Below are 27,143 nucleotides of genomic sequence, written 5' to 3' on the forward strand. Positions count from 1 at the left end.
GTAGCAACAGCACTGGCAAATCTCCTGCCAACTGTCTCCGTACCTGAAAAGCTCTCTTCTGCTTCAGAGAGTGGGATCTCTCCCTTGAGTAACTGCTCAAGCTCCTGAGAGTCAGCAACATCAACCGGTCTCTCCCCTCTCTTGTTGGCCTGGAAGGCATTGCCTCCATGACGCAAGAGCAGCTTCACAATCTATGAAGGTTTGGCAAAACATGACAGAAACAATGTACACAGGTGAATCAGATTATCAGAAAGATTCACAATTACTACAGGTTCTTGCAACAGATATTTGGCTACTTTGAGAGTATCGTCATCAGTCAATAAATGTGTTCACTCTGCCATTTAAAAAAAATTGTCCTCTAAAATCTACCCACAGCCTCATTAATGCCTAATGAAAATGAAATATGTTTGTTATTATGTAAATTAAGTGAACATTTCATTTGTTGCCATTAAATTAGTTTGGACACTCTAATAACTTGGACACACTTGGTCTACATTCATGCACGCTCAACCAACTTAACGAGTTGCATTCTGGGATGCTTTTTAAACAGTATCAAAGGCGTTGACATGTATGTTAGACACTTGTTTCCTTTACTATCTGCTCCAAATCATCAATTCAATTTAATTGTTACGGGGAAAAAAAAAAAAAAAAATGTTAAAGCACTATGAAGATTAAAATGTTTTCAGATCATTAAAAAAATATTCACTCAAACTTTTTACATTAACTGATACATCAGTATCAGCTTTTAAAATCCATGTAGGTCAAGCACTAGCTATAAATGTCATAATTTAAAGTAAAACTCACATCTTTGTGTCCGCTGCTGGAGGCGTCATGAAGCGGAGTGTCATCGTCCAATCCCTGCGTGTTCACTTCCGCTCCTGCACCAATCAGAACCTTCGCCACATCATAGTAACCAAGGTTACAAGCTTCATGGAGAGGTGTCCAACCTGAAGAAAAGGACAAACCAACATGAGCTCACGAGATCCCACATCTGGAAGGAAAATTGGAAAGTGTTTAACCCTAAAAAGATGATTTTTGTTGTTGCAAACAATCTCCTCCATGCCTTCTGTCGCCTGATTGACAGTTTATTTTCTTTAGCAAGTAATAGGCCTTTTAGTATAATTATTCGGTTGTTAAGTGGTGACGTAAGAAGCGCTGTTTCCAGGGTCCAAGCCTCAACTCGCTTCACTTGAGAATACTACCTCCGCAGCCGTTTGTGAGCACTGTTTATTCATATTAAACATTTAAGCTAAACGTTTTCAAACTTACGGTCTACACTACAGTCTCCATGCTCACAGCGTCCCAAACACAAATATTTTTTATATTTATTTATTTATATTTATATTTTCATTGTCTGGCTATCTGGGATTTCGGTATGGAATTAAAGGTTAGGATTATAATTTTTTTGGTAGTATTATATCACATTGTGAGTGTATATTAGCACCTTTTGTTGTTTTCTCGTGGTATCTGATAGAGCGTTTGGACACGGCAGCTGTGACACGTGACGTCAGACTTAACAAGCGGATACAAAACCATCAGCTTGTGGTTCATGGGTCTTTTTGCTTTTTGACAATTGATATTTATATGCATTTTATGAAATTAGTCTGCTATACTGTTATAAAGAGCTCACTGGTTTACATTACAAGCTATCAGAAGTTCATCTTAGCTCCGTATTGTCACTATATCATACTATACGAGCCATAAAAGACTGATGTATCAAATATGATACTCAAAAAAACACATATGCAAACTTTTTTTTTTAGATTTCTTTCTATGTTTTGTCAAAATTTTCAATGAACTGCTTTCTGACTATTCATACGATCAATTTTCTGACGATTACTTCATGTTTCAGGCTTTACAGGGTTAAAACGTTCTTTTAATAAACATGTAGATTAATAATGGTGACACCACCATTTACACTAAAAATTGACCATGTTAATTGTATCTGGCAAAACACCTTAGTAACTACAGTTACTCTTACTAGAAATCAAGTGTGGTAACTTATTAGTCACCATCATATTTAAATATTTAACTTCAAATATTAATTTATGGTTTTACAGTAGCAACAATACCAGTAGTGACTATATTATTTTATAACTGTTCAAAGCAATCAGATGTGACCCTGGACCACAAAACCAGTCATAAAGGTCAATTTTTCTAAATTAAGATTTATACATCATCTGAAAGCTGAATAAATAAGCCTTCCATTGATGTAGGGTTTGTTAGGATAGGATAATATTTGGCTGAGATACAACTATTTGAAAATCTGGAATCTGAGGGTGCAAAAAAAATCTAAATATTGAGAAAATCATCTTTAAAGTTGTCCAAATGAAGTCCTTAGCAATGCATATTACTAATCAAAATGTAAGTTTTTATATATTTACGGTAGGAAATTTACAAAATATATCTTCATAGAACATGATCTTTACTTAATATCCTAATGATTTTTGGCATAAAAGAAAAATTTATAATTTTGACCCATACAATGTATTTTTGGCTATTGCTACAAATATACCCCAGCGACTTAAGACTGCTTTTGTGCTGCAGACTCACAAATTATATACAATGATTGTTTGTTTAATTGCATAAAACATGAAAATAAACTACTGACAGCTTGTTGACGGGTGATGGGATCCTGTAAATGTGCATAAAACACACGGTCTCACCTGCAAAATCTTTGATGTTTACATCCGCTCCGAGCCCAATGAGTTCCTTCACCTGCTTGACGTCTCCTCTGATGGCGGCCATATGCAGGGGCGTCTCTCCTCTCTCGTTTCGTTTGTTCACTTTGTCCTTCTGTCGTGTGGACGAGCTGCTAGCGATCTTCTTCTGCACTGCCGGAGATTGAGAGGGGTGGCTCGGTGTGGTATCTGAGATTACAAACCGATTAACCAGAATGTCAAGGTCATACGATTTTATCTCAATTGTCGATCTGACCTGAATATACTACAAAAGGAAGTGAACGCTCTGATAACAAACAGATGACATCATAGCTGATCATAAATAAACTGGTGACTACAGGCTTGAGATGGTGTTATTATAGTTAACTAAGTCTATTCATTAAAACTAATTGAAATAATGCTGAAATTAAATAAAACATAAATATTAGATGAAAAATGCTTAATCTTAAAAACTTAAATGAAAATGAGAAATGTTGCCTTGGCAACTAACGTAAACAAAAGTACTAAAATGAACTTAAAATTAATTAAACAAAGCTAAATAGAAATATAAAAAACTGATTAAAAATGACAAAATGTACTAAAAATATTAAAATTAAAACTATTAAAAATAGTTTTCTTTAATTTAGAAAAAGCTGGAATGAAATACAATATAAATATTAGATGAGAACTTTAAACAACAATTACATTAAAAAAATTAAATCAAATTAAAGATAAATAAAAATACAAAAAAAAATTTAATTCATAAAAATGACAAAAGCATTCAAACTTAAAACTATTTAAAATCATTTTCATTAATTGAAATAAAGCTGAAATGAAATAAAATACAAATATTATATGAAAACTTAAAAAAAAAAATTTTTTTTTAAAAAGATGAAAATTAGAAATGCCACCTTGGCAGCTAACTGAAATAAAATAAGTTGAAGTACTAAAATTACTAAAACTAAAACAAACAAACAAACAAACAAAACTGACCAACTAAAACAAACAAACTTAAAAACAATAAAAAACTAAAAACTGATAAAATAAAAAAACTAAAATTAAAATGAAACATTAAAATATAGAAATAAAGGCTAATTTAAAATAATAATGCATAGTATAACAGTATATAAATAATACTGAATTAACATTGTTGAGAGAATGACGCAATATCATAATAAATACTGAAAACATGTATAGACTCAATATATTTGAGCAAATATTGGCTTTTGAACATGAAGAAATAAAATTAAAGAGATACAGACGATCTACTAAAGAAAATCAGTGGCAACTTTTACCTCAATGTAAACCCACCTGATTTTTTGTTAGAAAAACAGAACAGGTGAAAAAAAGAACGCATTCTGTGTTCATCGTTCCTACCTGGACTGTTGTCTCTCGCCGTCATCTGCATGACAAGTGCCATCTGCTTTCGCTCTGATAAAGGGTAGCCGAACAAAATGTTCACAGGGGTCGACTTCTTAGCCCCCGACTCCTTCTTAACTTTCTTCTTCTCCGGACCATCTTTGTCTGCAGCGAAAAAGCAAAATGATGAACAGCGCATGATCACAGCTCTCCTCTTGCATTCATGCATCTCAGTTCCCGAAAACGTCGACGTCTGATACAATTTACCCCCTTTAAACAAACAGCTGATGTGAAAAAAACAGCGTAGCAAACTCTCCAGCCTGACAGACACATGCATTACCCATCTAACGCTGTTCCCACGAGTCTTTGCGCGCTACTGAAATGCATGCGATTAAAACAGATGCAGCGGCGAAACCAAGTGTCAGTGTGTGTGCTTCCTTGAAACGAACCGACGAAAAGGGAGATGCGTGAGACATCAAATCCCCGCAAAATGATGTAACCAAAAGTCGACTGTCTCTCTGAGAGTGATGCAAAAAGGCTAGCAGACAGACAAAGTCATGCGGTAGCAGTTAGTGTATCCTAATGGAAATTATATTCGTTTCAGCCAGTGCTTTGATGCGGACGGAGGCTCAGGCGGAGACAGATAAACAAATGAACCCGTGATGCGTCTCGGACTGCTTGCAGCCGTTGGCGACTTTAGCAGAGGCAGTTACCTGCGTATATCCTGCAGGGAGGAAGTAATCTCTCTCCCCACGCATCGCTCGACTGCCCGTGGTCAGAGTCATCTACAGTGCAGAAGCAGAGAGGCGGGAGGAGGAGGGAAGGAAGGAAGGAAGGGGGTTCAGGGTTCGAGAGGTGGACGGGGAAAAAGGGTGGACGGGAGAGCAGAGCACTGATTACACCCACAGGCTCCGCCCCTCACTCAAATGACAAATCACAGCACAGGATTCAAAGTCTCCGGGATGAATATTAAGAGCCACAGATGACATCGTAAACCTTAATCCATCCAAATCGCATCAAAACAGTGAGACATAAAAGTCCACCAAATTATATCTTCACAACGAGCTTCTGAGGAGCTACAATATTTGTTTTGTTTATATTAATGTTGTTTATGTTAACTAAAACTATTAAAAATAGTTTTCTGTTACTGAAATAAATATTAGATATTATTAGAAAAATATTATATAATAATAGTGAAAATTAGAAATGTTGCCTTGGCAGCTAACTGAAATAAGTACTACACTAAAACTGAAATTAAAATAATTAAAGATATATAGAAATATTTATAAAGCAAAACCTAATAAATAGCAAAAGCACACAAAATTACTAAAACTAAAATGAAAACTGAAATTATATAGAATAAAAGCTCATTTAAAATATTAATAAATAGTATATGATATTAAATAATAATATAAAAATAGTAAACAATTAATACTAAAATAACACTTTTTTAGGGTCTGCGGTATAACAAAAAAAGAGACTTTTTCATATAATCACAATTATAATTATTTTAAGCAATTCAACAAAAAATGTGTTTACATATTTATGTTGCAATGCCTATTTTGTATAATCCAGGTAATTCAACTAATAATATTTTTTGCAAAGCAAAATATTAAACTGTTCAAAGAAATCTGACAAAAACAAATCACATTATAAAAAACACCGGTGCCAAAAAAGTTGAACATTTATTTAATTAAAAAATTTAGTTCGTTTAATTTTAGTTAATTAAAAAAATATTTCAGATTCTAAATTCTGAAATGTCCTGCTTGTATTTTTGCATTACTCCATGTTTCTTTGTTGTTTTTACATGTAAATAATGCACTGATAACAGCACGGATATATATACCGCATAATAAACAGTTACATATTGCTTGACAGTTATATTATTGCTCAAAATCATATTAAAGTTATATTAAAAGCATCATATGACCAGCCATATTTGATTATATGTTGTAGTTTTAATATTCTAAGCAGCCTATTTTTATATTCTTATTCGACTTAGCATAGTAATATTCATAGTAATAGTTTATTATATAAATCAACAGTATTAGTGCATTTTACTTAGGGCTGGACAATAATTAAATATCAATATATATCGCGATACATTTTTGCTTCAATAACGGTGATATGATATTTCAATATACATTAGCAGTGTTTCCCATACATTGATTTATTTGCGGTGGTCTGCCACAATATCAACACTGACCGCCACAAAGAGATTTTCCAAAAAGCTTTGACAGTTTGACTTCGTTGAATAAACACGAGCACTGCACGTTTCAAAACGCGGCACGGCTGTTTTTATATGAATGTATCTTTGAAAGGAACCGACTGTCTTCAGAAAAGCTTCGATGGCATTTTCATTTTATCTGATAAAGTAGCATTTATGAGCGCAGCGCTGCTTTGTGCTGCTCCAAAAGCACCTCCTGCTGGCAGAGAATTAATTTGCATTTTCAATAAGCCATTCTCCAGCAACATGTTTTTGTTGTTGCTCACTCTTTTTTCTGTTTTCTGCAGCAACGCTTTTCATATTCTTTATCCTGGCTGAAGCGCTTTTGTTTCAGTCAATTAGAATAATCAGCCTATGTTATAGTTTAAAGTTAAAGATATTAATATTATAAGGTGAGTCTGGGAGTCTTATGTTTATTTGGCGGTGATTTCGCATGTCTTGTTTGTATGAAGGCTAAATACAAATAAAAGGTGAATATACATTTTTTGTACCGTTTTTATTTCTAAAATATTATAAAGTTTTACAGGAGGAGGGTTCATAGACTTGGAAAATTCATTTTTCAGAAGTTTGTAGGTACAGACATCCGTTTCGTGGCAGTTTTTCTGAGGCTTTTTTTAATATTGTTCATATCGATATCGGAATTATATCGTATCGACCGAAATTAAGAAATATGTTGTTATATACATTTTGGCCATATCGTCCAGCCCTAATTTTAGTACAGAACTGGGACTTAAACAAAAGATTTCAGTCTCCATGTAAAATAATGACAATATATTTTTCATTATTCCCTCGCGATCTTCTGCTCTCCTTTTTGAGTCAAAGTTATTGTGTTTTTGAACGAGACCCATGTATTTGATGAGGCTGGCTTAAGCGTTACATAACACCCTTGAAAAAACCCTCTAGTACAGTTTGTGCAATAAAACCAGGTCTTAAAAATGACCAGCAGGGGGCAGCAGTGAGGCACAGACACAAGCTACTAGAACTTTCAGAGTGAATGTTAGACTGACCCGTGTCGGAGTCCCGCTCCTCGTTCCGGGGCGGACTGACGGTGAAGGAGAGCTTCCGTTTCATGGAAGACTTTGACTTCCCCTCTTTCCCCAGGATTTCATTCCGATCCAACTTCGGAGTTTTGGCAAACGGAGAGATTTTCTCTTTACTCTGAGAGAAAGAAAGAGACAGTATATGATTAGTTACACAGAACGAGTTGTGACTGCTAGTATGTTGTTCCGTTTAATAAGTATGCACAAAGCTTTGAGGAATGATCCTGCTCACCTTCTTCCCCGCTGTCTTCTCCACCATGGCTCCATCTCGGTCCGATCCCGGTTTGGCCATGGTGCATCATCTGACTAGCTGCGGCAGCTACGGCGCACAGATTTCATCATGGGCCTGAAACACAAGCATATGACTCATATGAGAACTTGAAAAACGTAAACAATAATGAAACATTTAACTCTGAAATATGACATTTTGGTAACCATAAGAGTTTTTTTTTCAAATAATCAGCATCGTATACAGGAAGCAAATTAAATCAAGACTTATTTATAATTCATGTGTGTGTGTGTGTGTGTGTGTGTGTTTTCTATGCCAAGATTCAAAAGTAAGCAACTAGTATTTTTCTTTATTTTCTACCTTATTTAAGGAAGATACAATTCCAGATTGGAGCTTTAGTGTGGACACTGGAAAAATATAAAGTAAAGTAAAATAAAACAAAACAAAACAAAACTCTGTCAGTCACCAATTCTATACCATGCATAATATTTAGCACATGCTCTATATTGACACTTTGTATACAAGAAAATATATATTGGGAAGGTTGATTAATCAGTTGATATTTGATCAGCAGGAATAATAAGCAATTAACAGTAATGTTTTCTACTTTATTTGAAGCATGAACAATTACAGATTGGAGCTTTAGTGTCAACACTGGAAAAAACATTATCTATAGATGTTTTAAAAAATAATTTAAAATAAAACACAATATTTAGCACATGGTTATGCTAATGGAATAAGAATCCATTTGTTCCCTTAAGACACTAAAGTAGAAATCTCAGGAACTAGAAGATGAAAAAACTAAACAAAAAAACACACACACGACTTAGTTGGCAAGGAGAACATCTCATTCATGCCACCAGAGAAAGACTCCGACTCCAAAAATATATGAGACAATCTGTCAAAGCTAACCTCTGGGTATGGAGCAGAACTGATGAATCTTCTCCAAAATCTCAGATCACAAATTGTTTAGACAAGTCAGTAAGAGTTTGGCACTTCTCAACCCTGTTTGACATGTCAATTCAAAGTGCACTGAAAGCACAGAAGTGTACAGGAAAGAATACTTGCAGAAACATCGTTTTGATTGGTTCTTAAACACCTCTGCTAACAAACATCCTGGGTGCTTGAACTAAAATAATATTCAAAAGGAACAGTCTAATGAGCCGAGTGCGTCTTTGGATCATGTGAGCTTTATTTTCCTGTTTCAGAGGTCATTCAGTGGGAACAGGACTGATGTTCATGTCGACGTGTTTCAAACCAGTGCAACAAAACAACTGCAGCTGGATCATACAAAACACCACAAACATGCTGCACAATCACGTCTGACAACTTATAACCAGTACTGTGGTGGTACCACAGCACTCTAATATATATATCATGGTATTGTAACTGTACAATTACCATTTTCATTTACCATGGTATTAGAGAAGGTCAATAAAGCTTAAAAAGACAGTTTCGACATGTTTCAATATTTATATATTTTTTATATAATCTAGAAGTTATCCACAGATTCCTTTTCACTAAATGAAGACAGGAAATAATGCTATTTAATAATTTATTGATATGCATTAATTGACCAATACATAGAAATGAACAGCAATATTTTCCTAGACATATTTTTACAAAAATATTTGAAATAATAAATGATTTATAATATTACATGACTTAATATAATATGAAAAAAACAGACTTCACGCAAACAAATAATTGAATCAGAGTTTTAATTTGATTCACTGAAAGTGAAATTATTCACATAAATGAATCAAACTCGAACACCACTGGTATTATTGAAATTACAAATTTAAAATCACCAGCAACATTATCGGCAACATATCATGAATATTCATTGTATTACCCAGCACTACATGATATTTCAAAGTACATGGTATTACATAGTGTCTTGTGCAAATAAATTTAAATGTTATTAAAGTGTTGTTCAAATAAGTTATTAAAGCGCAGGTATTTCCCCAAATAATACAAAATATTATTATTATTTAAATAATAATAATTATTATTAACTGATAGTATAATAGTATGATAATTGTAGGAATAACAGTAATATGAAGTGTAAATAGGTATTATAAATTTTATATATATATATATATATATATATATATATATATATTAAGAATAATAAATATTTATAATAATAGTGATATGTACTGTAAATAGTATTGCAAATATTTATTGCAAATATTTTAAATGTAAAATATACACACTCTGTTTTGCATGTCATAAGTGTGTTAAAGTCATATTTGACTGATCAAATGCTTTCTTGCTTTATGGCTACAGTAAACCATGTATCTGCATACATGTTTGCATCAACACAATAAAGAGCCTTAACAATAAAGAGTTGTTTACACATCAAAACAAGCTTCACACAAACCAGCAAGGCCTTGAGTGTTTCATCTTTACATTTAATTCTGCAATTTCTCAAAGCAACAAACCAGAAAGTCAGCCATTAGGGAGCATCTGATGATGGCGGCCGGGTCTCTTCTGGATGAAAAGCAAATCAGCAGAGACCCACAGACCTCAACAATACCTTCCCCGACAGACTCGAGCAGATGACACGGAGCAGAGGCTCATGGGAAAGAACATTTCCACGACACCTGACACCCAGCGGGACGGAGTAAAAACCAGCTGAGTCACTCCCTCTGAGAAACAGGAGGCGGTGAGGAGAAAAGAGCTGCGCAGTCCGCGTGCATCATCAGTGTGTGGGACAAAAATGTGTTACAAGTTACAACTACACCACACGATTTCCTGTGCTCACTGTGCCAGCGTTAAAACCATGCTGCACAGCCTCTTAAACCCAATAATCCATCCTCTCTCAAGTCTCTGAAGTTTCACCCTCACGAACAAGTTACAGCAGGACTAGTAATCTTTTAAAAACTAGTTTAAATCACGCTTAAACCAACCCATTTAAACCAATGCAAGTTCCAGGACTGAAACATTTTCTCAGAAGTTCTTGCATTTTTGATTTATCCAATACTAACATATTAATGATTAAAAATGGTGTTTCATACCCTATATGCACACATCCTCTTATCAACATCACAAATGGCATGTTATTGATGCATTAGTGCTGATATTTTAGACCTTTTTTTAAACCATATTATCATTTGAGTTGTATTCTATAGAAACCTGAATCTGAAACGTATTCAACGTAGCATAATTTTTCACATTATATTATAAATATAAAGGTCTAACAGGTCACCCTTAATGACCAAATGATGACCCCTTACTTAAAGCGAAACACATTAATTCAAGTATCACCTTTGAAAACAGACCTTAACAGAGCTTCACAATTGGCGCTTTTCCACTGCAGTTAGTACCGCTTCAAAGTGGGTGGGATTGGTGTCTTGTGTCGCAAATCCAATGGCACTGGTAGTGACGATTTTCTCTGACTAATCAATGATCTGCAGTGATAACACGTCACGTTTTAGTATCGGTACGGCTCGCTTGGAACCTCAACCGAGGTGGTACTATTTAAGCGAGACGTACCGAGCTGTACCATGCAGTGGAAAAGAGCCAAATGTGCAATAATAGAAGAAGTACAAGCTTTTCAAAAGTATATAAAAAAAGTGCCATAGGCCTCTAAATAATTTGTGGCTACATTAAATGTATGTATGTGTATATGTATGTGTATATATATACCATGCTGCACAGCCTCTTAAACCCAATAATCCATCCTCTCTCAAGTCTCTGAAGTTTCACCCTCACGAACAAGTTACAGCAGGACTAGTAATCTTTTAAAAACTAGTTTAAATCACGCTTAAACCAACCCATTTAAACCAATGCAAGTTCCAGGACTGAAACATTTTCTCAGAAGTTCTTGCATTTTTGATTTATCCAATACTAACATATTAATGATTAAAAATGGTGTTTCATACCCTATATGCACACATCCTCTTATCAACATCACAAATGGCATGTTATTGATGCATTAGTGCTGATATTTTAGACCTTTTTTTAAACCATATTATCATTTGAGTTGTATTCTATAGAAACCTGAATCTGAAACGTATTCAACGTAGCATCATTTTTCACATTATATTATAAATATAAAGGTCTAACAGGTCACCCTTAATGACCAAATGATGACCCCTTACTTAAAGCGAAACACGTTAATTCAAGTATCACCTTTGAAAACAGACCTTAAAAGAGCTTCACAATTGGCGCTTTTCCACTGCAGTTAGTACCGCTTCAAAGTGGGTGGGATTGGTGTCTTGTGTCGCAAATCCAATGGCGCTGGTAGTGACGATTTTCTCTGACTAATCAATGATCTGCAGTGATAACACGTCACGTTGATCAGTACTAAATAAAAATAACACACATTTTGTATGATCCCTCTTATTTTGGTCAAATTAACATTTTGAAGATACTGCAAAGTGTAAGCCACAGACTGACCAGAAATATATATATATATATATATATATATATATATATATATTAGTGGTCGACCGATATATCGGCCGATATTTGTCATTTTTCAAATATCGGCATTGGCCAATAAGTTTTTCTATTTGGCCGATGCGTTCGAGGCGGGACCTTTATTTTGACGATGCGCCAGACTTTTATTTTGACAGCACTGACAGCAGCAGCGCCACATTCTCCCTCTTGTTCGCTGTGTGTCGTTAACAGTTCTGTCTAATACGGATAGAAGTCTGTCTAATAATCCAATAGAACTGTTAAACAAAGTAATTAAAATGTATACAAAAAGTATTATAATGATTGCTTTTATATTATTAGTAATAGAAAGGCAAACATTATAATACTTTCTCGTTTGCTGTCAGCATTCAGCAAATACGCATTTACATCATTTAAACAAATCTTTGAATGGCTAATGAAAATTTTATTTCCCAAACCTTGCAAACGTAGTCGAATCCAGAATCCATGGGACCTGCATGATTGCGTGTTCTCTGCGTCACTTTCGGTCCGTGCAAACTGAATGCTTTAAACATTAAATTTGTGATTTCAAATTATGCTGCGCTTTATGAATTTGCACACTGTGATATTTATGTCATTTTCACTGTGTGCTGTATGTAAAATGAGTGTTACCTTGGCTTTATTTGAAAAAAATATGATTCCCAATGCTCACAAACTTCCCAGAATACCGAGTGCTCTGTTGGTTACAGTTTACTTCCTTTTTAATTATATTTTTATTAAATATTTATTTACTTGTGGAAAATACTGTGTCATCTAAAGTATAAGTATGTTTATTTTACGAATTTATTTTTTAATCCATTTTCAAATTATTTCAAATTTTTTAAATATTAATTAAAATAAATATATCGGCTATCGGCCACCCTGCTTTCCAAGATATCGGCAGTCAAAAAACCAATATCGGTCGACCACTAATATATATATATATATATATATATTGGGGATGCCACAATCTCACTATAATATTGAACCGCTCGGTACGACATCCACGGTACACGCTTGTGAACTGCGGTTTTTCGGTTTTACATCATTTTTGTGCATTTTATTTCTCTCCGAATCAGCTCTGTTTGTGTGCCCCTGAGTTTACGTGCTGATATGATGAAACATGGACTTCCCTCTTATAACATGGATTTGAAAAAAACAACACACGCCAGACATCTTCACTTGTAGTAACTTGTAATGAGAAGCGTTTGTAAACCTGCTGTCCAACAAAACAGAACATGTTTTTACTCCACAACTTCAGTCGAGTGTTTGAAATAAACAAGTTATTAACCTGCACAGAAAAAAAACTAGTTAATTAATAATTATATAGTTAATCATTTTCACTCAAATTGTTAGAAAATTTTGTAAAAAATAATTACAAAGAAATTTCAAGTAACACATTGAATTTAAAATGAAATTTTGAAGTAGAAAAACTGAAACTGTATTTTCTTGTAAAACCCAATAATCGGTTTACAACTTCGGTAAATCATTTTTTTATAGTTTGCACTTGAAATAATGTGCACTTAACAGGTTGCATTAGTCAGTTTATTTTACTACTTGTATATTTTACCAAAGCAAAACTAACTAAAGTCGGCTCGTCTGCCCCTTTCATGTCTAACAACATCTGTTTGAGATTTCACCCAACTCTTCACCGGAACCCAAAAATGGAAAATTCAACACCAGGAAACAGCGCTCATTGTGTAGTGTGCACTCTAGGTAGTCGTCAACATAAATATTTCATGGGTTTATTCCCTCTGAACTTCTTTGTCATCCTGAAAACCCTTACATCCACAGGCCTGGCATCACAGAGAGACGTCAAACACTCTGAGGAGGCAAAGACGGCTTTCTGCCCCAAAAACAAACCCTGCAGTCGTGATTACAATAGGCTGTTTACATCACAGTGTCACAAAATAACATTCAAGGTTATTCTGGAAGTACACGAATGGAGGACTATAGCCTTAATATATAGCGTAATTCAGTTTGTGTAAATACAGTACGGCAAAAGGACAGGCAGAAAATGCTGCAGTTGAACACACGAACGTAATCCAGCAGCACAGCGCTAAACAAACAACAGGAAACTGCAATCAAATATTCAGAGGTAAACTGTTTACCAGTGACCAAATATTCTCTGAACGGAGAAACACTGAGTCACAAAACCTGGCAGGAATCAAGACACAAAGACAAATCAGAGCAGAGGGAATCATGCTACTTTCTTGGTGGCCGGGAACATTAAGGCCAGAAACCAGTTTGCCGATACAAACGTGACTAACCATCTCAGCAAGAGCCTCTTCAAGCTCTTGCTCCACCATGAGTAATTGACTCGAAAGTAAAAACTGATTGTAGCAGAACAGTTTACGCTAATGTCTGCTACGGCTCCCGTTGCAGCCACATGCTCTACAAAAATAGAACTTGCGTAGCTTGAAGCTTTTGCGTTCATAATTGACATTGTGATAAAAATACAAATACATACAAATCATAAAATCTTAAGTCATAAAAAGTCTTAATTATGAATAAAAAAATGACAAAAAAAATAATAATTTTGACATTTTGTGTCATAATTATGACTTTATTTGTATGTATTTGAATACATTCAAAGTCATAATTATGGCAGTCAAAATTAAGACAAAAAACAACAACTTTTAAATATTTTTATTTATTTATTTATTATTTATTTTATACTTTTTTGCCATAATTATGACTTAGAATGTATAAAAACACAAGTACATACAAATCATAAAATTATACATCATAAGTCACAATTATGATATATTAAGTCTTAATTATAATTCAATATGTATCAAAAATGTGACTACTAAAATTATAGTTATGAATTCTATATATTTCTTAACACTTTCATAATTCATAATGATGTGACAATGACAACTACATAGAAAGATTAAAAAACTAGTAATTTGTATCTGTATTTATTTGTATGTATTTTTTAATACATTCTGTCATCATTATGAAAATTATGACCAAAAAAAACTACTTTCAATGTCATGATGCATTTTTGTATGAAAAATACTCCCAAATAAAGAGCATATTAATTGTAATTAATAATAAAAAAAATACCATAAAGTAATTTAACTTTTTTTTTTTTTTGCATTAGGAATTGTGGTCTAACACAATTTGCAATGCAACAACGTACAAAAGCTTAGCTTGAAGCTTTTGTGTTCAATTGCTTGCATAATTCAATATGTTTCAAGATTAAAGGGATAAAAACCTTCCAAACCTGTATGAATTTTTCTTCTATGGAACACAAAAGAAAACATTTAGAAAAACGTCTCTTTTGTCTATACAATGAAAGTCAATGGGGAGCAATCAGTAGCTTTGTTTACATGCAACCAAACAATCCGTTAGCAATTGGATTAATGGCTAAATCAGACTGAAAAGCCTTTATGTAAATGTTTAAATTCATCCGATTAATCTCGATCCCACTGAAACTTCGATCCGACTGGAAGTAGTGGTGTAGACCTGAAACAATCCAATCAATAGGAAAAAATTAAGAATGTAAATGCTTGAATCCCACTACTTTCTCATCAGATTCAAAGACAAATACCTTAAGATTGCAATGTTTAGGGTTCGTATAAACAGAACCTTTCAGATGAAAATTAGTGCATGTAAACATACCTAGTGTTGTTTTAGACCCCGCAGACTTTCAGTGTACACATAAAAACAGTGTAATCAATTAAAATAATTCATATCTTATAATATCATATAATATCATATCATAATATCTCAGAAAAAGGAAAGGCATACAGGTTTGGAATGACATAAAAGCTGAGCAAATGATAACAGAATTGTCATTTTTGATTGAACTTTCTCTTTAAATTTGCAAGACAAGTCTGATAGACAAAAATAACATAATGGGCTTGAAAATTCAAATCACTATGGGTGCAGGGCTCGGCATTAATGCTTGTCTGGGACAAGTGGATTTTGTGAAGGGGCAAGTGAAAGAAAATTTTACTTGCCCGACCGAAAATTTGGCGAGATTAATTATGATTATTACTTTCAGTGTAAACGGTGACTGATAACGGATAATGTATGGACAGTATCAAGGTCGCATCAGTTGAGGCTCGCGCAGCCATTTGAACGAATCGGTTGAATCAAAGACTCACTCATTAAGAGAGTGACTTGCCGCCACCTACTGGTGGTTTGGTTTCATATTTAAAAATATCATTGCATTTTTCCAACATTTCATATTTGTATGTTAAAAAAAGTAAAACATTAATCTTATAACATTATTTATGCATTTGCAATTTTACTTTGTAAATGCATTTATGGAACCTCTTAGCTATTAAAAGCACATTAACTGCGAAAGAGACTGTTCCACAGGTGCGTTCTGTGCACACGCTTCAAGGCAGCGCTAACACGAACAAGCAAAGTATATGTGAAGTTTCAGGCACACGCATAAATGGTCAGATATACACAATAATGTGAGCACTGATGAGACTATTGCTTAAGAATAAATTACATTACATTAAAAAGAAAAAAAAAAGAAAAAAGTGATTGGCTGATTTACTAGTCCGAATGACAAGCACGTCAAGGCTTAATGTCGACAGTGTGAAATTTCTGCCAGTTCCTGTATGATGCTGTACACACACGCTACATATTATCTGTAAGCGTCCAAAATCCCCAAACCATTTACGCTCACATCTGCTATCTCAACAAAAACGTAATTCATACCCCTGGACCATTTTTTTCATAAAAAAAAAAAGGTGCTGCTATCCTCAGCGTGCACTGCAGTCTGCTATTCAAACTCTGCAATGCATCACAAGACAATATCAAAGCCCTAAAAAAACGCAGTGCATTTTTAATATAACCATGGCATGTTATAAACGGCTTCATTTTAACGTGATCCCACAGGTACAATATAACAGCACCAAACCTGCTTAATTGGTTCATAAAACACAATAAATATATTAACGATGCAAAAATTCATTAAAAAGTTATTTTATTAAGCAAATTCATTAACAGGACTCATTACTCAAGAGAGCAATACTGTATTCTTCAGATGTCCGTGGCATTAAACTGGATGTGTTATTATTTAAGTATCTAGGTATAAAAAAAAAAGGTGCTGCTATCCTCAGCGTGCACTGCAGTCTGCTATTCAAACTCTGCAATGCATCACAAGACAATATCAAAGCCCTAAAAAAACGCAGTGCATTTTTAATATAACCATGGCATGTTATAAACAGCTTCATTTTAACGTGATCCCACAGGTACAATATAACAGCACCAAACCTGCTTAATTGGTTCATAAAACACAATAAATATATTAACGATGCAAAAATTCATTAAAAAGTTATTTTATTAAGCAAATTCATTAACAGGACTCATTACTCAAGAGAGCAATACTGTATTCTTCAGATGTCCGTGGCATTAAACTGGATGTGTTATTATTTAAGTATCTAGGTATAAACACACGGTTTAAGTAATGTTAACTAACTTGCTCAGCAAGATTCACTTCAAATTGTTGCTCTAAAAAATAAAAGTGACTATAGAAGCAATGCTGAAAATGAAACACGTATTCAGAAGTGGAAATATCTCTTTGAAATGGTTGTTTACATTGACGATTCATGAAAATTGAAGCGTATATATAAATGTACTACAGACAGTAGTACGATAATGAAAAAAAAAAAAAAATTATATATATATATATATATATATATATAATCACATGCCAAGTCATAATTATGAGTCAAAATGAGTTATGAGTTACTTTTTCACCATATTATGACTTTATTAGTATGTAAATACATTCTAATATACAAGTATGACAGTCAAAATTATGTCTATATTAGAATGTATTAAATATATACAAATACAGACCAAAAACTAGCCATTTAATTTTTATTTGTAATAAAAAAATACCATTAAGTAATTTTCCCATGTACTGCAGGCTTAAAATACACAGATTTGTCATTTGACAATCTTATCAATATTAACACAATCCCACATAATACAGATATTCCCCAAAAATCTGAGCAGACAAAAGTCTGCAGATTCTGCATGGGTCTGTACTACCTTTTCGTGTTTAGTAACTATTTAGTGTGGTATTTTTTGACAATATTCACTCATAATTGCCCTATTTTACGGTCTTCTAAGTCAACATACTGCAGTATTTCCTCTCAATCAGTAGAAAATATGGTTAACACCCGGTCATGCATGAAAAAATAAAATAAAAACCCCGCTATATACCGTGAAACAAATGATAAATTTTTGGTCATAACGCCCAGCACTAATACAACATGATTATTGCTGTTAGCACTAACATATTCACTTCTGAAAGGGCAGACCCAGAAACGACCTTCCCAGAATGCTTTGGATTTATTGAGGTGTTACTGAAGGAAAACAAATGGACACCACATAGGTCAGAACTGTAACAGACAGCATTATAGCACAATATGCTCTGTATTTCAAAGAAGAAGTGTCATGACAGAGTTCAGATGGCACGTTTGTGTGCAAGACATCTGCTTGGTGATGCATTCGGAGTGATGGAAAGTGTTATAGTGTGAAAAAAAGTGCAACAGCAGCATGTCGTCATCAGACTGAGTTAGCGTTGTGCTAAATCTTTCGCATAGCACCATACTGCTCATACTAAACACACACTGCAGGTCTCAGCATAACCATACAGAGGCATACAATCATTCTACTTCAAGTGCTTTGAATATCTGCAGCGCAAAAAAGTGTGCAAAACAGAAAAACTTATACTATGAAGAAAAGATTAAGATGAACAATTTTATATAACTTTACTTTTCTTCTGAACAGAACAGCTTGAGAAAAATGTAAATAACCACTGGCTATTGTATTGACCATTTTTGGATAATTCAGTTAATTGAATACTGTACAAAATAAAGTATTCATTTAATTTAATTATTTTGTCATTTGGCACCAAAAAAAAGATCAGGTAATTAGTACAAATGAGTGAGAATTTCTCTGACATCTTCACATTGTTATACTTGAGTTAAAAGTAAAACTGAATTAAAATGATAAACTTGTAAAACGTTACTTTTTTCATTACTTTTTTAAACTTCAATGTTTATTAAAATTAAAACAAATATAATAAAACCGGACCGGTGACTGGCCGGACAGTCTTAAGTTCTTCACTGTGAGTGAAGGAGACACAAAGTTCACAATTTATAATACGTGGAGGGCCAAAGTAAAGTGTGGGGGAACCACAGGGCTCGATTAACAGTGTGTAAACGTAAACAGCGACTGATAATGTATTGATGTCGTGCCATATCGATATATCGGCCAATATTCTTTGTGTATATTATAGTACAGTACCAGTCAAAAGTTTGGACACTTTCCCATTCGTGTGTCTAAACATCTGACTGGTACTAATGTATATATATACGATAGATAGATAGATAGAACGATAGATAGATAGATAGAACGATAGATAGAACGATAGATAGAACGATAGATAGATAGATAGATAGATAGATAGATAGATAGATAGATAGATAGATAGATAGATAGATAGATAGATAGATAGATAGATAGATAGATAGAATACAGTATACACATATAATATATATACATAAACACATTTTTTGCAATGATCACCCAAATGTGGTGATCAAACACTTATAATGACGTGACAGAGATACTTAATGGAGGCAGGGCATTTAACAATTTAACAATAAACTTTATTATCCAAAATGAGTCTGACATCAGTGCACTGAACAGTAAAGTTGAAGTTTATTCAACTTTAATTCAATTAAATCCCATTCAACTTTATTCTGTGAAAGTTTATTTCATTTCGGAACATTCATTCACGGATTTGCGCTACTGTCTTCACACACAGACGAAACTTACTAGAGAAGTGTGACATAATATACCTCTGTAAATACAATATAAATTCACGTCTCGCGCACTTTAATGCCCTTTGAATGTAACGTGTGCGTTCCTTTGGAACTGGAATCACGTATGGTCGAATAAGACCACGCTTGAATGCTGCCTGAACAAGAGACCTCCTTACTGAAGTGCAAGTGTTGCCTGTTGTCACTATCTCGTGAACGCGCCGGCGGATCTCCACCAAATTCGGGGGATCCCTTCAGCTCGACGCGGCGGTGGTCTCATTCGAAAGCGGGCCTCTAGACGTACACTCGATTCGCGTTCGAGAGGGTTCCTTGAGCTGAAGGGATCCCCCGAATTTGGTGCAGATTCACCGCGCCGTTACGGAGATATGGCCGTTCAAAGTTTCAATGGTTTTCCATAGACTTGAGCTTTATAGCGTTTCATCCAGGTCGCTAGTAGCAAACAATAGAGCGTGCTCTGCTGGACAAACTAAGTAATTACACAATTTCAAGCATTTTATCTGCGATATATGTTCTGTAATAAAAAATTCATATCGGCCGATAATATTGGCAAAACGATATATCGGTCGGGCTCTAGATTTTAGCCTAGGATTATAGGAATCTTTTAGGATTTTTAAAAAATGTCTGTCTCAGACAACCAAATCGTGGCCAAAATCGCACAGTGTGAGCTGGGCTTTAGGAAGTATTAAAAATACATACAAATAAAGACCAAAAACTACCTAATTGTTTTAATTAATAATAAGAAAAATACCATTAAGTAATTTTACTATGTTTACTTTTCGCATTGTCGTACTGCAATGCAGTAAATTAATTGTTTAGCAAGATCAAACAACCAAATTCTTCATGTTGTACCACCTTAAGCTAACACAATGCAACAAAGTCCTTTCTTCATCACTCTCAAATAACAAAGCAGCAGAGTATAGTACAGTAAAATGTCATATTTATCTACAGTGGTATAAAGCATGATATACATGTCTAAATTTCTACTGTTGTTCAATACACAGTCATACCGTCAAGTACTATTGTAAAACTGCATATCAAAACATAGCCTAGTAAAACTACACAGACATTTCCTTGCTTTTTAAATAGGACATACAATAATTTATTATTCAAGCCTAATAACAATTACTATAAACTAACCCAAACCCACACTACACTCTTAAAACTTTTATTATACACTTTTAAAATAAACATGGTTTACTTTATTTATGAACAGTTTTACCTAATGGGTTCAATATGCCCAAAATGGAGGTTTGTTAGATTTAGCTCACTTTTGAAGACAAATTTGTCCCCGAAGTGCATCTAAGTGAACCCACACACACACACACACACACACGTTGGACAGCATGTGAAAGAGCTGCATGGAACACGATAACCTGATCTAGTGACTGCAGAGGAGGACAGACACGCTAAGAATAGTTTCTACACAGCACACGCTCGCAGCGCACATGTGGACGCTAGAAAACCTGTATTTTGATGTGTGTATTGAGAGTGTGTGGTCGAAATGAGATGTAGACCCAGTCACACTTTCGTATCGTAACGAGCCGTTTGTCATCCTGCGATGGGAATTTTTAGAAGTTGACATTTTTTGAACTTCAATTACAATGTGTTATCCGTTTCAATTTCAAAATGACAATGGGTTTTTGTTAAATGTGAGCCAAAATCATCACAATTAAAAGAACCAAAGACTTAAACTACTTCAGTCTGTGTGCATTGAATTTATTTAATACATGAGTTTCACAATTTGAGTTGAATTACTGAAATGAAAATCTAATATAATTGTATAATATACGTATTCACACATTCAGGGTTGGTGTTAACATTTTACTTGACAAGTAATGCATAATCTTATTACATACACAGAAACAAATCATTTGCAATCTTAAATCAAAATGAAATGGGCTAATAACTTTAATTTTCCACTGTTGTCATATTGTCCAGCCCTAATTGGTCCAGCTTTTAAAAAAAAGTTTTATTAAAAAAACGGGTGCATGTTGTAGAAAAAAAACAAAGAATGAACTGTTTCATAACCTCATGAGCTGCCTATGTAGTAGGGCTGGACGATATGGCCAAAATTTATTTCACGGTATATTTCTTAATTTCGGTCGATACGATATAATTCCGATATCGATATGAACAATATTTATCTGAAATAGAAATCTTTTGTAACATTATAAATGCCTTTATCATCACTTTTGATCAATTTTAAGCATCCTTGCTAAATAAAAGTATTAATTTCTATAATTTCTTTCCCAAAAAAATAATAAAAATTATACTGAATGGAATAGTGTATAATTATGATCATGTGACACTGAAGACTGGAGGAATGATGCTGAAAATTTAGCTATGTATGATCACAGGAATAAATTACATTTTAAAATCTATTCAAATAGAAAGCAGTTTTAAATAGTAAAAATATTTCAACATTTTACTGTTTTTGCTGTACTTTTGATCAAATAAATGCAGCCTTGGTGAGCAGAAGAGAATTCTTTATAAAAAAAAATAATTATAAAAAAAAACCTTTTGACTGGTAGTGTAGGCTGTGTAGTGTAGTATTATTCTTATAGATTGAAACAAATGTGCTTCAGCCAGAAAAAAGGGTATGAAAAGTGCTCCGAGTCGCTGCAGAAAACAAAAAAATTGAACAACAACAAAAACTGGAAATGTTGCTGGAGACGGGCTTATTTAAAATGAAAACTCATTCTCTGCCAGCAGGAGGCGCTTTTAGAGTGATAAAACTAGCGGTTTCTCCAGTAACGGCTGTAATCAAAGCAGCTCCGCTCATGAACGCTACTTTATCAGATCAAATGAAAATGCCATCGAAACTTTTCTGAAGACAGTCGGTTCCCTTCAGACATACATTCATATAAAACACCCGCGCCGTGTTATCATTTTGAAATGTGCAGTACTCATGTTTATTCAACGAAGTCAAACGACACAAATAAATCAATGTATGGGAAACTGGTAATGTATATCGAAATATCGGAAATGTGTTTAAAAATCATATCACCGTTATTGAAAAAAAATTATACCGCGATACATATTGATATTGAATTATTGTCCAGCCCTAGCACCAATTTAAAAAAAAATCTTTTGCAATAGAGTTTGCAGACAGCACTGAAAAAATGCTAAATGCAAATAATAAAATGAAACATTATTGCCTAATTATGCATAGTTCAAATAGCAAAATAAACAGGCTTATCAACCTTTACGAGAGGAGAAAATGCTTCCCATACATAAAAATGAGAAAAAGCAGAAAATAGTATTGCAGTATATGACTATATGGGTACAGCCGTAGTAACAAACGAGGGAGAAAAGATCAAATTGCACTAATGTTTTCCCTAGTGTTTATAACTGACAGCGAGTCTTTGCCAAAACACTGTGCAAAGGGGAAGGAAAGGGTTAACAGACTGAGAAGTGAGCGCTGAACTTCCTGATCAGAGGGCATCTGAGAAAGCTTTAAGAAGCCGGCGGCCTGCTGCTCAGTATGTAGGTTAATGACCACAGATACCCACGCCACACAGAACAATGCACCTTTTACTGCAGATTATACCGAAGGGAGGTGGAAACTGGAATGACGGGAGAACGGCGTGGAGAAAAAGAGCAAGGCGGAAACAGAGAGAGAGAGAGGGAGAGGGTGAGAGGGATTAGGGCAGAGGCCGGTAGATGAGTGGTCTTGCTGTGGTTGTGTGGTTATAATCAGCTTCCTACTAGTGCTCAGGCTGATTACACATCGAACTGTACAGAGAGGATCAGACAGACAGAAACAGAGACAGCGAGCGGCATTAGGGAAGGGAATGTCTCCTTAATGACTCCCCTAACAATTTATAATGATGACTCATTCGTTCTTGGTGACTGTGCTATAGGGCTTCACAATTTTTCTGATAAATACTGTCAATGTGATTAAAAGAAAAAAAATTCTCCAGGTTTGCAGTTATTGCTTTTTTTGTTTGTTTGTTTGATTGCATTTTTGTAGGGCTGCAGAACTGGCCAAATATGTTGTGATTATACACAACAACAAAAAAAGACAAAATAATAATTATAATTATTAATATTATGAATTATTATTATTACTACTACTTCTACTAAATAAAAATAGTATATAGAGAAGACTTCTGAATATGAAATGCCCAGGTTTGAAAACCGGAGCGGTCCGGTGACTATGCAGGGGTAATGTTTGGGTGAGTCACAGACGCTTTAATAGACTTGTCCTGAGATGATATCTCGCATTAACCAGCCTCATGGGAATGACCCGGATTGCGGCGTTTACTCGGACTACTGAGAATACAACAAGACCAACGATAATTCAATGATAGCTTAATTGCAAAATGTTTTAATTAGAACAAGCATTTGAAACCGCTTTCAATGCAAGACTGAAAAGGCAATGTGAACAACAGAGCACAAACATTATTCAACAAATACAATGAGCTTGCATCATTACTTAATTCAAAACCCCTGACATCTGCTGTCAGGAGACGTCTAGACAGGGTAAGAAAGGTCAAAGGGTCAAACAATGCCTAAACAGCTTCTAAACACTAAACAATAAACAGGCCAATACAGGGTTCAGCTGCTAAAAGACAAAAAGCTGCCTATATGTCTAGTTTGCGACGTCCAAACAAAAATGTACCCCATTTTTTTCAATAAACAGTTATTTATTTGCATACATACTTAATTGCTTTAAATTAACTTTGTAGTCATATATTAGGGCTGCACGATTATGACAAAAATCATAATTGTCGATTATTGCCTTGAAATTGTAATTGCGATTATTAATTACGATTATCACAATTTACATTGAATGATGTTTATACCATTTTTTGATGCAACTGCATGCCAAATTTTTATATAAAAATAAACAAGCTGAAAACACTCAAACTGAAAAACCTTTAGTGCTTTTCTATAGTATTAAGCCTCAAATATCAACTACACATCGGATTGGTTTCTAATTTCAATTATAAAAAAAAAGTCAAAATATAAATGGTATTATAGTGTTATACTAAAACTACAATTAAAACAATGGAAAAAACCTTAAGATAACATGTAGAAAGAAAAAGAAAACATCTTAAGCACACCGAATAACATAAGTAGACTTTGAATGATGAATTGCCGCTTTGAAGGATTATGCAATTGTGGCATCCATAATTGTAATCGCGATTAGAAATTTGATTAATTGTGCAGCCCTATCATACATATATATATATATATATATACATACATACACAGTATATATATATATAAATGCCAAATAACTAAATAAAAACTATTATTATAACTATTATTTAAAAATTATTATTATTACTATAATAACACTAATAAATAATTTTATTGTAAATAAATAAATACATAATTTATTTTAAAAATAAGAATGAATGAATGAATAAATTAATTAATTTGTGTTTTTATTTTATTTTTAAATATTAAAATGTTATAAAAAATAAGAAGGAAAAGTAACATGTTTTAAAAGTAACATGCAACAACACGAACAATCTCATTATTAAATATGAGTAAAACAGACAGCGCTCCTGACAGCACAGGCCTCTGGGTTTAAGCCAGCACTCTGCTCTATTCACTATTCGGCTCTTTCAATTTCAAGTCAGTTCACCGGCGCTGAAATGTGACTTAAACCCATCAGTCAAAAGCAACAAATCTTTTATTCCTCTTTCCTTTGAGCCTCAGTTAAAACACAGTAATCCCATATTGCTGCCACACTAAGAACAGGATCATGGGTAAAGACGTTAGATCTCCACATCTGCCTCCTCAGTCCCTTTCATCCACACATCCAATCGCATACATTTCCTTGCCAGAGACAGCGAATGAATATCGCCCAGCTCTGATATTGTGCCAAAAGCCTGTTCAAATTCTAGCACACTTAGACCTCTAAATGATTCTACTGGCTGAAAGGACTTTTGGGGGTTTTCCATTCAGTGCCTGATTATAAATACTACAATATAGTTCAATATAGTATTGTTTTAACAATCAAAATGCATCAAAGTAGAAGTCTGCACAGGACTGTTTTTTTAGTCCCGCTCCCGCAAGGTTATGTTCCGCACCCACCCGCTCCCGCTATATATTCACTCTGTTCACCCGCTGTCCGCTTAGAATCATTTTCTTCCCGACCCGACCGTTCCCGCTAAATTTAGATCTCGTTTCCAGAACCTCACATTTAAATTTCCACTACTGAAAGAGAGATAGGCTGACAAATAAAGTGTAGTCTGCACAAAATTGTGTTATTTTATTCGTGTTGTCAAGAGTCTTGAATTTATTGACTTTGACTTTATATGAATTATCTTAAGACACAAAATTCGTTTAATACTTTATGCAACACAGTAGGAAAAAAAATGTCAGAGAAAATAAAATTGTACAAAAATTGCATTTCTTATTTTTGTTCGTCTTGTCAGGATACAATTAGTTTGACATTGACAACACACTAGGGAAAAAGTGTCGCATAGAGGGAAAAAAAAAATGTAGGTTGTACAAAAACAGCCTATTAGCTATTTTTATTCGTCTTGTCAAAATACTAAATTCGTTTGACATTTTTCTGTTAACACAGTAGGAAAAGTGTCGCAGAGAAAAATAAATAAATACGACATCTTTCATTTAAAATTATAGGCTAAGCAAAACAAAAACATAATCAAGGACAGCGCATCCACACTTTGCTCCATCCTTATTCTGCTCGGTCACTCATCGACAACCTGCCTGTTCTGTCTGAGGGCCGTATATTTACCAAAATGTAGGTTGTACAAAAACAGCCTATTAGCTATTTTTATTCGTCTTGTCAAAATACTAAATTCGTTTGACATTTTTCTGTTAACACAGTAGGAAAAGTGTCGCAGAGAAAAATAAATAAATACGACATCTTTCATTTAAAATTATAGGCTAAGCAAAACAAAAACATAATCAAGGACAGCGCATCCACACTTTGCTCCATCCTTATTCTGCTCGGTCACTCATCGACAACCTGCCTGTTCTGTCTGAGGGCCGTATATTTACCACAGGTACAGCCTAGGGCTGCACGATTAAGTGAAGTCGTGGGGAAGTCGTGGCCTAATGGTTAGAGAGTCGGACTCATAACCCAAAGGCTGTGGGTTCGAGTCTCGTACCGGCAGGGATTGTAGGTGGGGGGAGTGAATGTACAGCGCTCTCTTCCACCTTCAATACCACGACTGAGGTGCCCTTGAGCAAGGCACCGAACCCCCCAACTGCTCCCCGGGCGCCGCATAAATGGCTGCCCACTGCTCCGGGTGTGTGTTCACGGTTTGTGTGTGTTCACTGCTGTGTGTGTGCACTTTGGATGGGTAAATGCAGAGCACTAATTCCAAGTATGGGTCACCATACTTGGCCACATGTCACTTCACTTTCACTTTCACTTAATCGAAT

General features: G+C 34.4%; 1 protein-coding gene across 4 annotated transcripts in view; it reads right to left on the reverse strand.

Moving 5' to 3' along the window:
• Window positions 1-27,143, reverse strand: part of LOC107596228 (ankyrin repeat domain-containing protein 12-like) — a 55,889-nt gene that overhangs the window by 8,738 nt on the left and 20,008 nt on the right. For 3 of the 4 annotated variants that reach the window (XR_001610341.1, XM_016286907.1, XM_016286906.1), the window contains exons 2-8: window positions 7,519-7,632; window positions 7,254-7,404; window positions 4,733-4,804; window positions 4,038-4,184; window positions 2,667-2,870; window positions 805-947; window positions 44-191 (exon numbers count right to left, since the gene is read on the reverse strand). Coding sequence is in view for 3 of the 4 variants with exons in the window: in XM_016286907.1 (XP_016142393.1) it covers window positions 44-191; window positions 805-947; window positions 2,667-2,870; window positions 4,038-4,184; window positions 4,733-4,804; window positions 7,254-7,404; window positions 7,519-7,578 (925 nt within the window). In the remaining variant the exon portion in view is untranslated. The remainder of the gene's footprint in view (window positions 1-43; window positions 192-804; window positions 948-2,666; window positions 2,871-4,037; window positions 4,185-4,732; window positions 4,805-7,253; window positions 7,405-7,518; window positions 7,633-27,143) is intronic. The other variant, XM_016286908.1, reaches the window with a different exon arrangement.

The sequence above is a fragment of the Sinocyclocheilus grahami genome, unplaced genomic scaffold (assembly GCF_001515645.1).
Source record: "Sinocyclocheilus grahami isolate Dianchi unplaced genomic scaffold, SAMN03320097.WGS_v1.1 scaffold216.1, whole genome shotgun sequence".
Taxonomy (NCBI): Eukaryota; Metazoa; Chordata; class Actinopteri; order Cypriniformes; family Cyprinidae; genus Sinocyclocheilus; species Sinocyclocheilus grahami.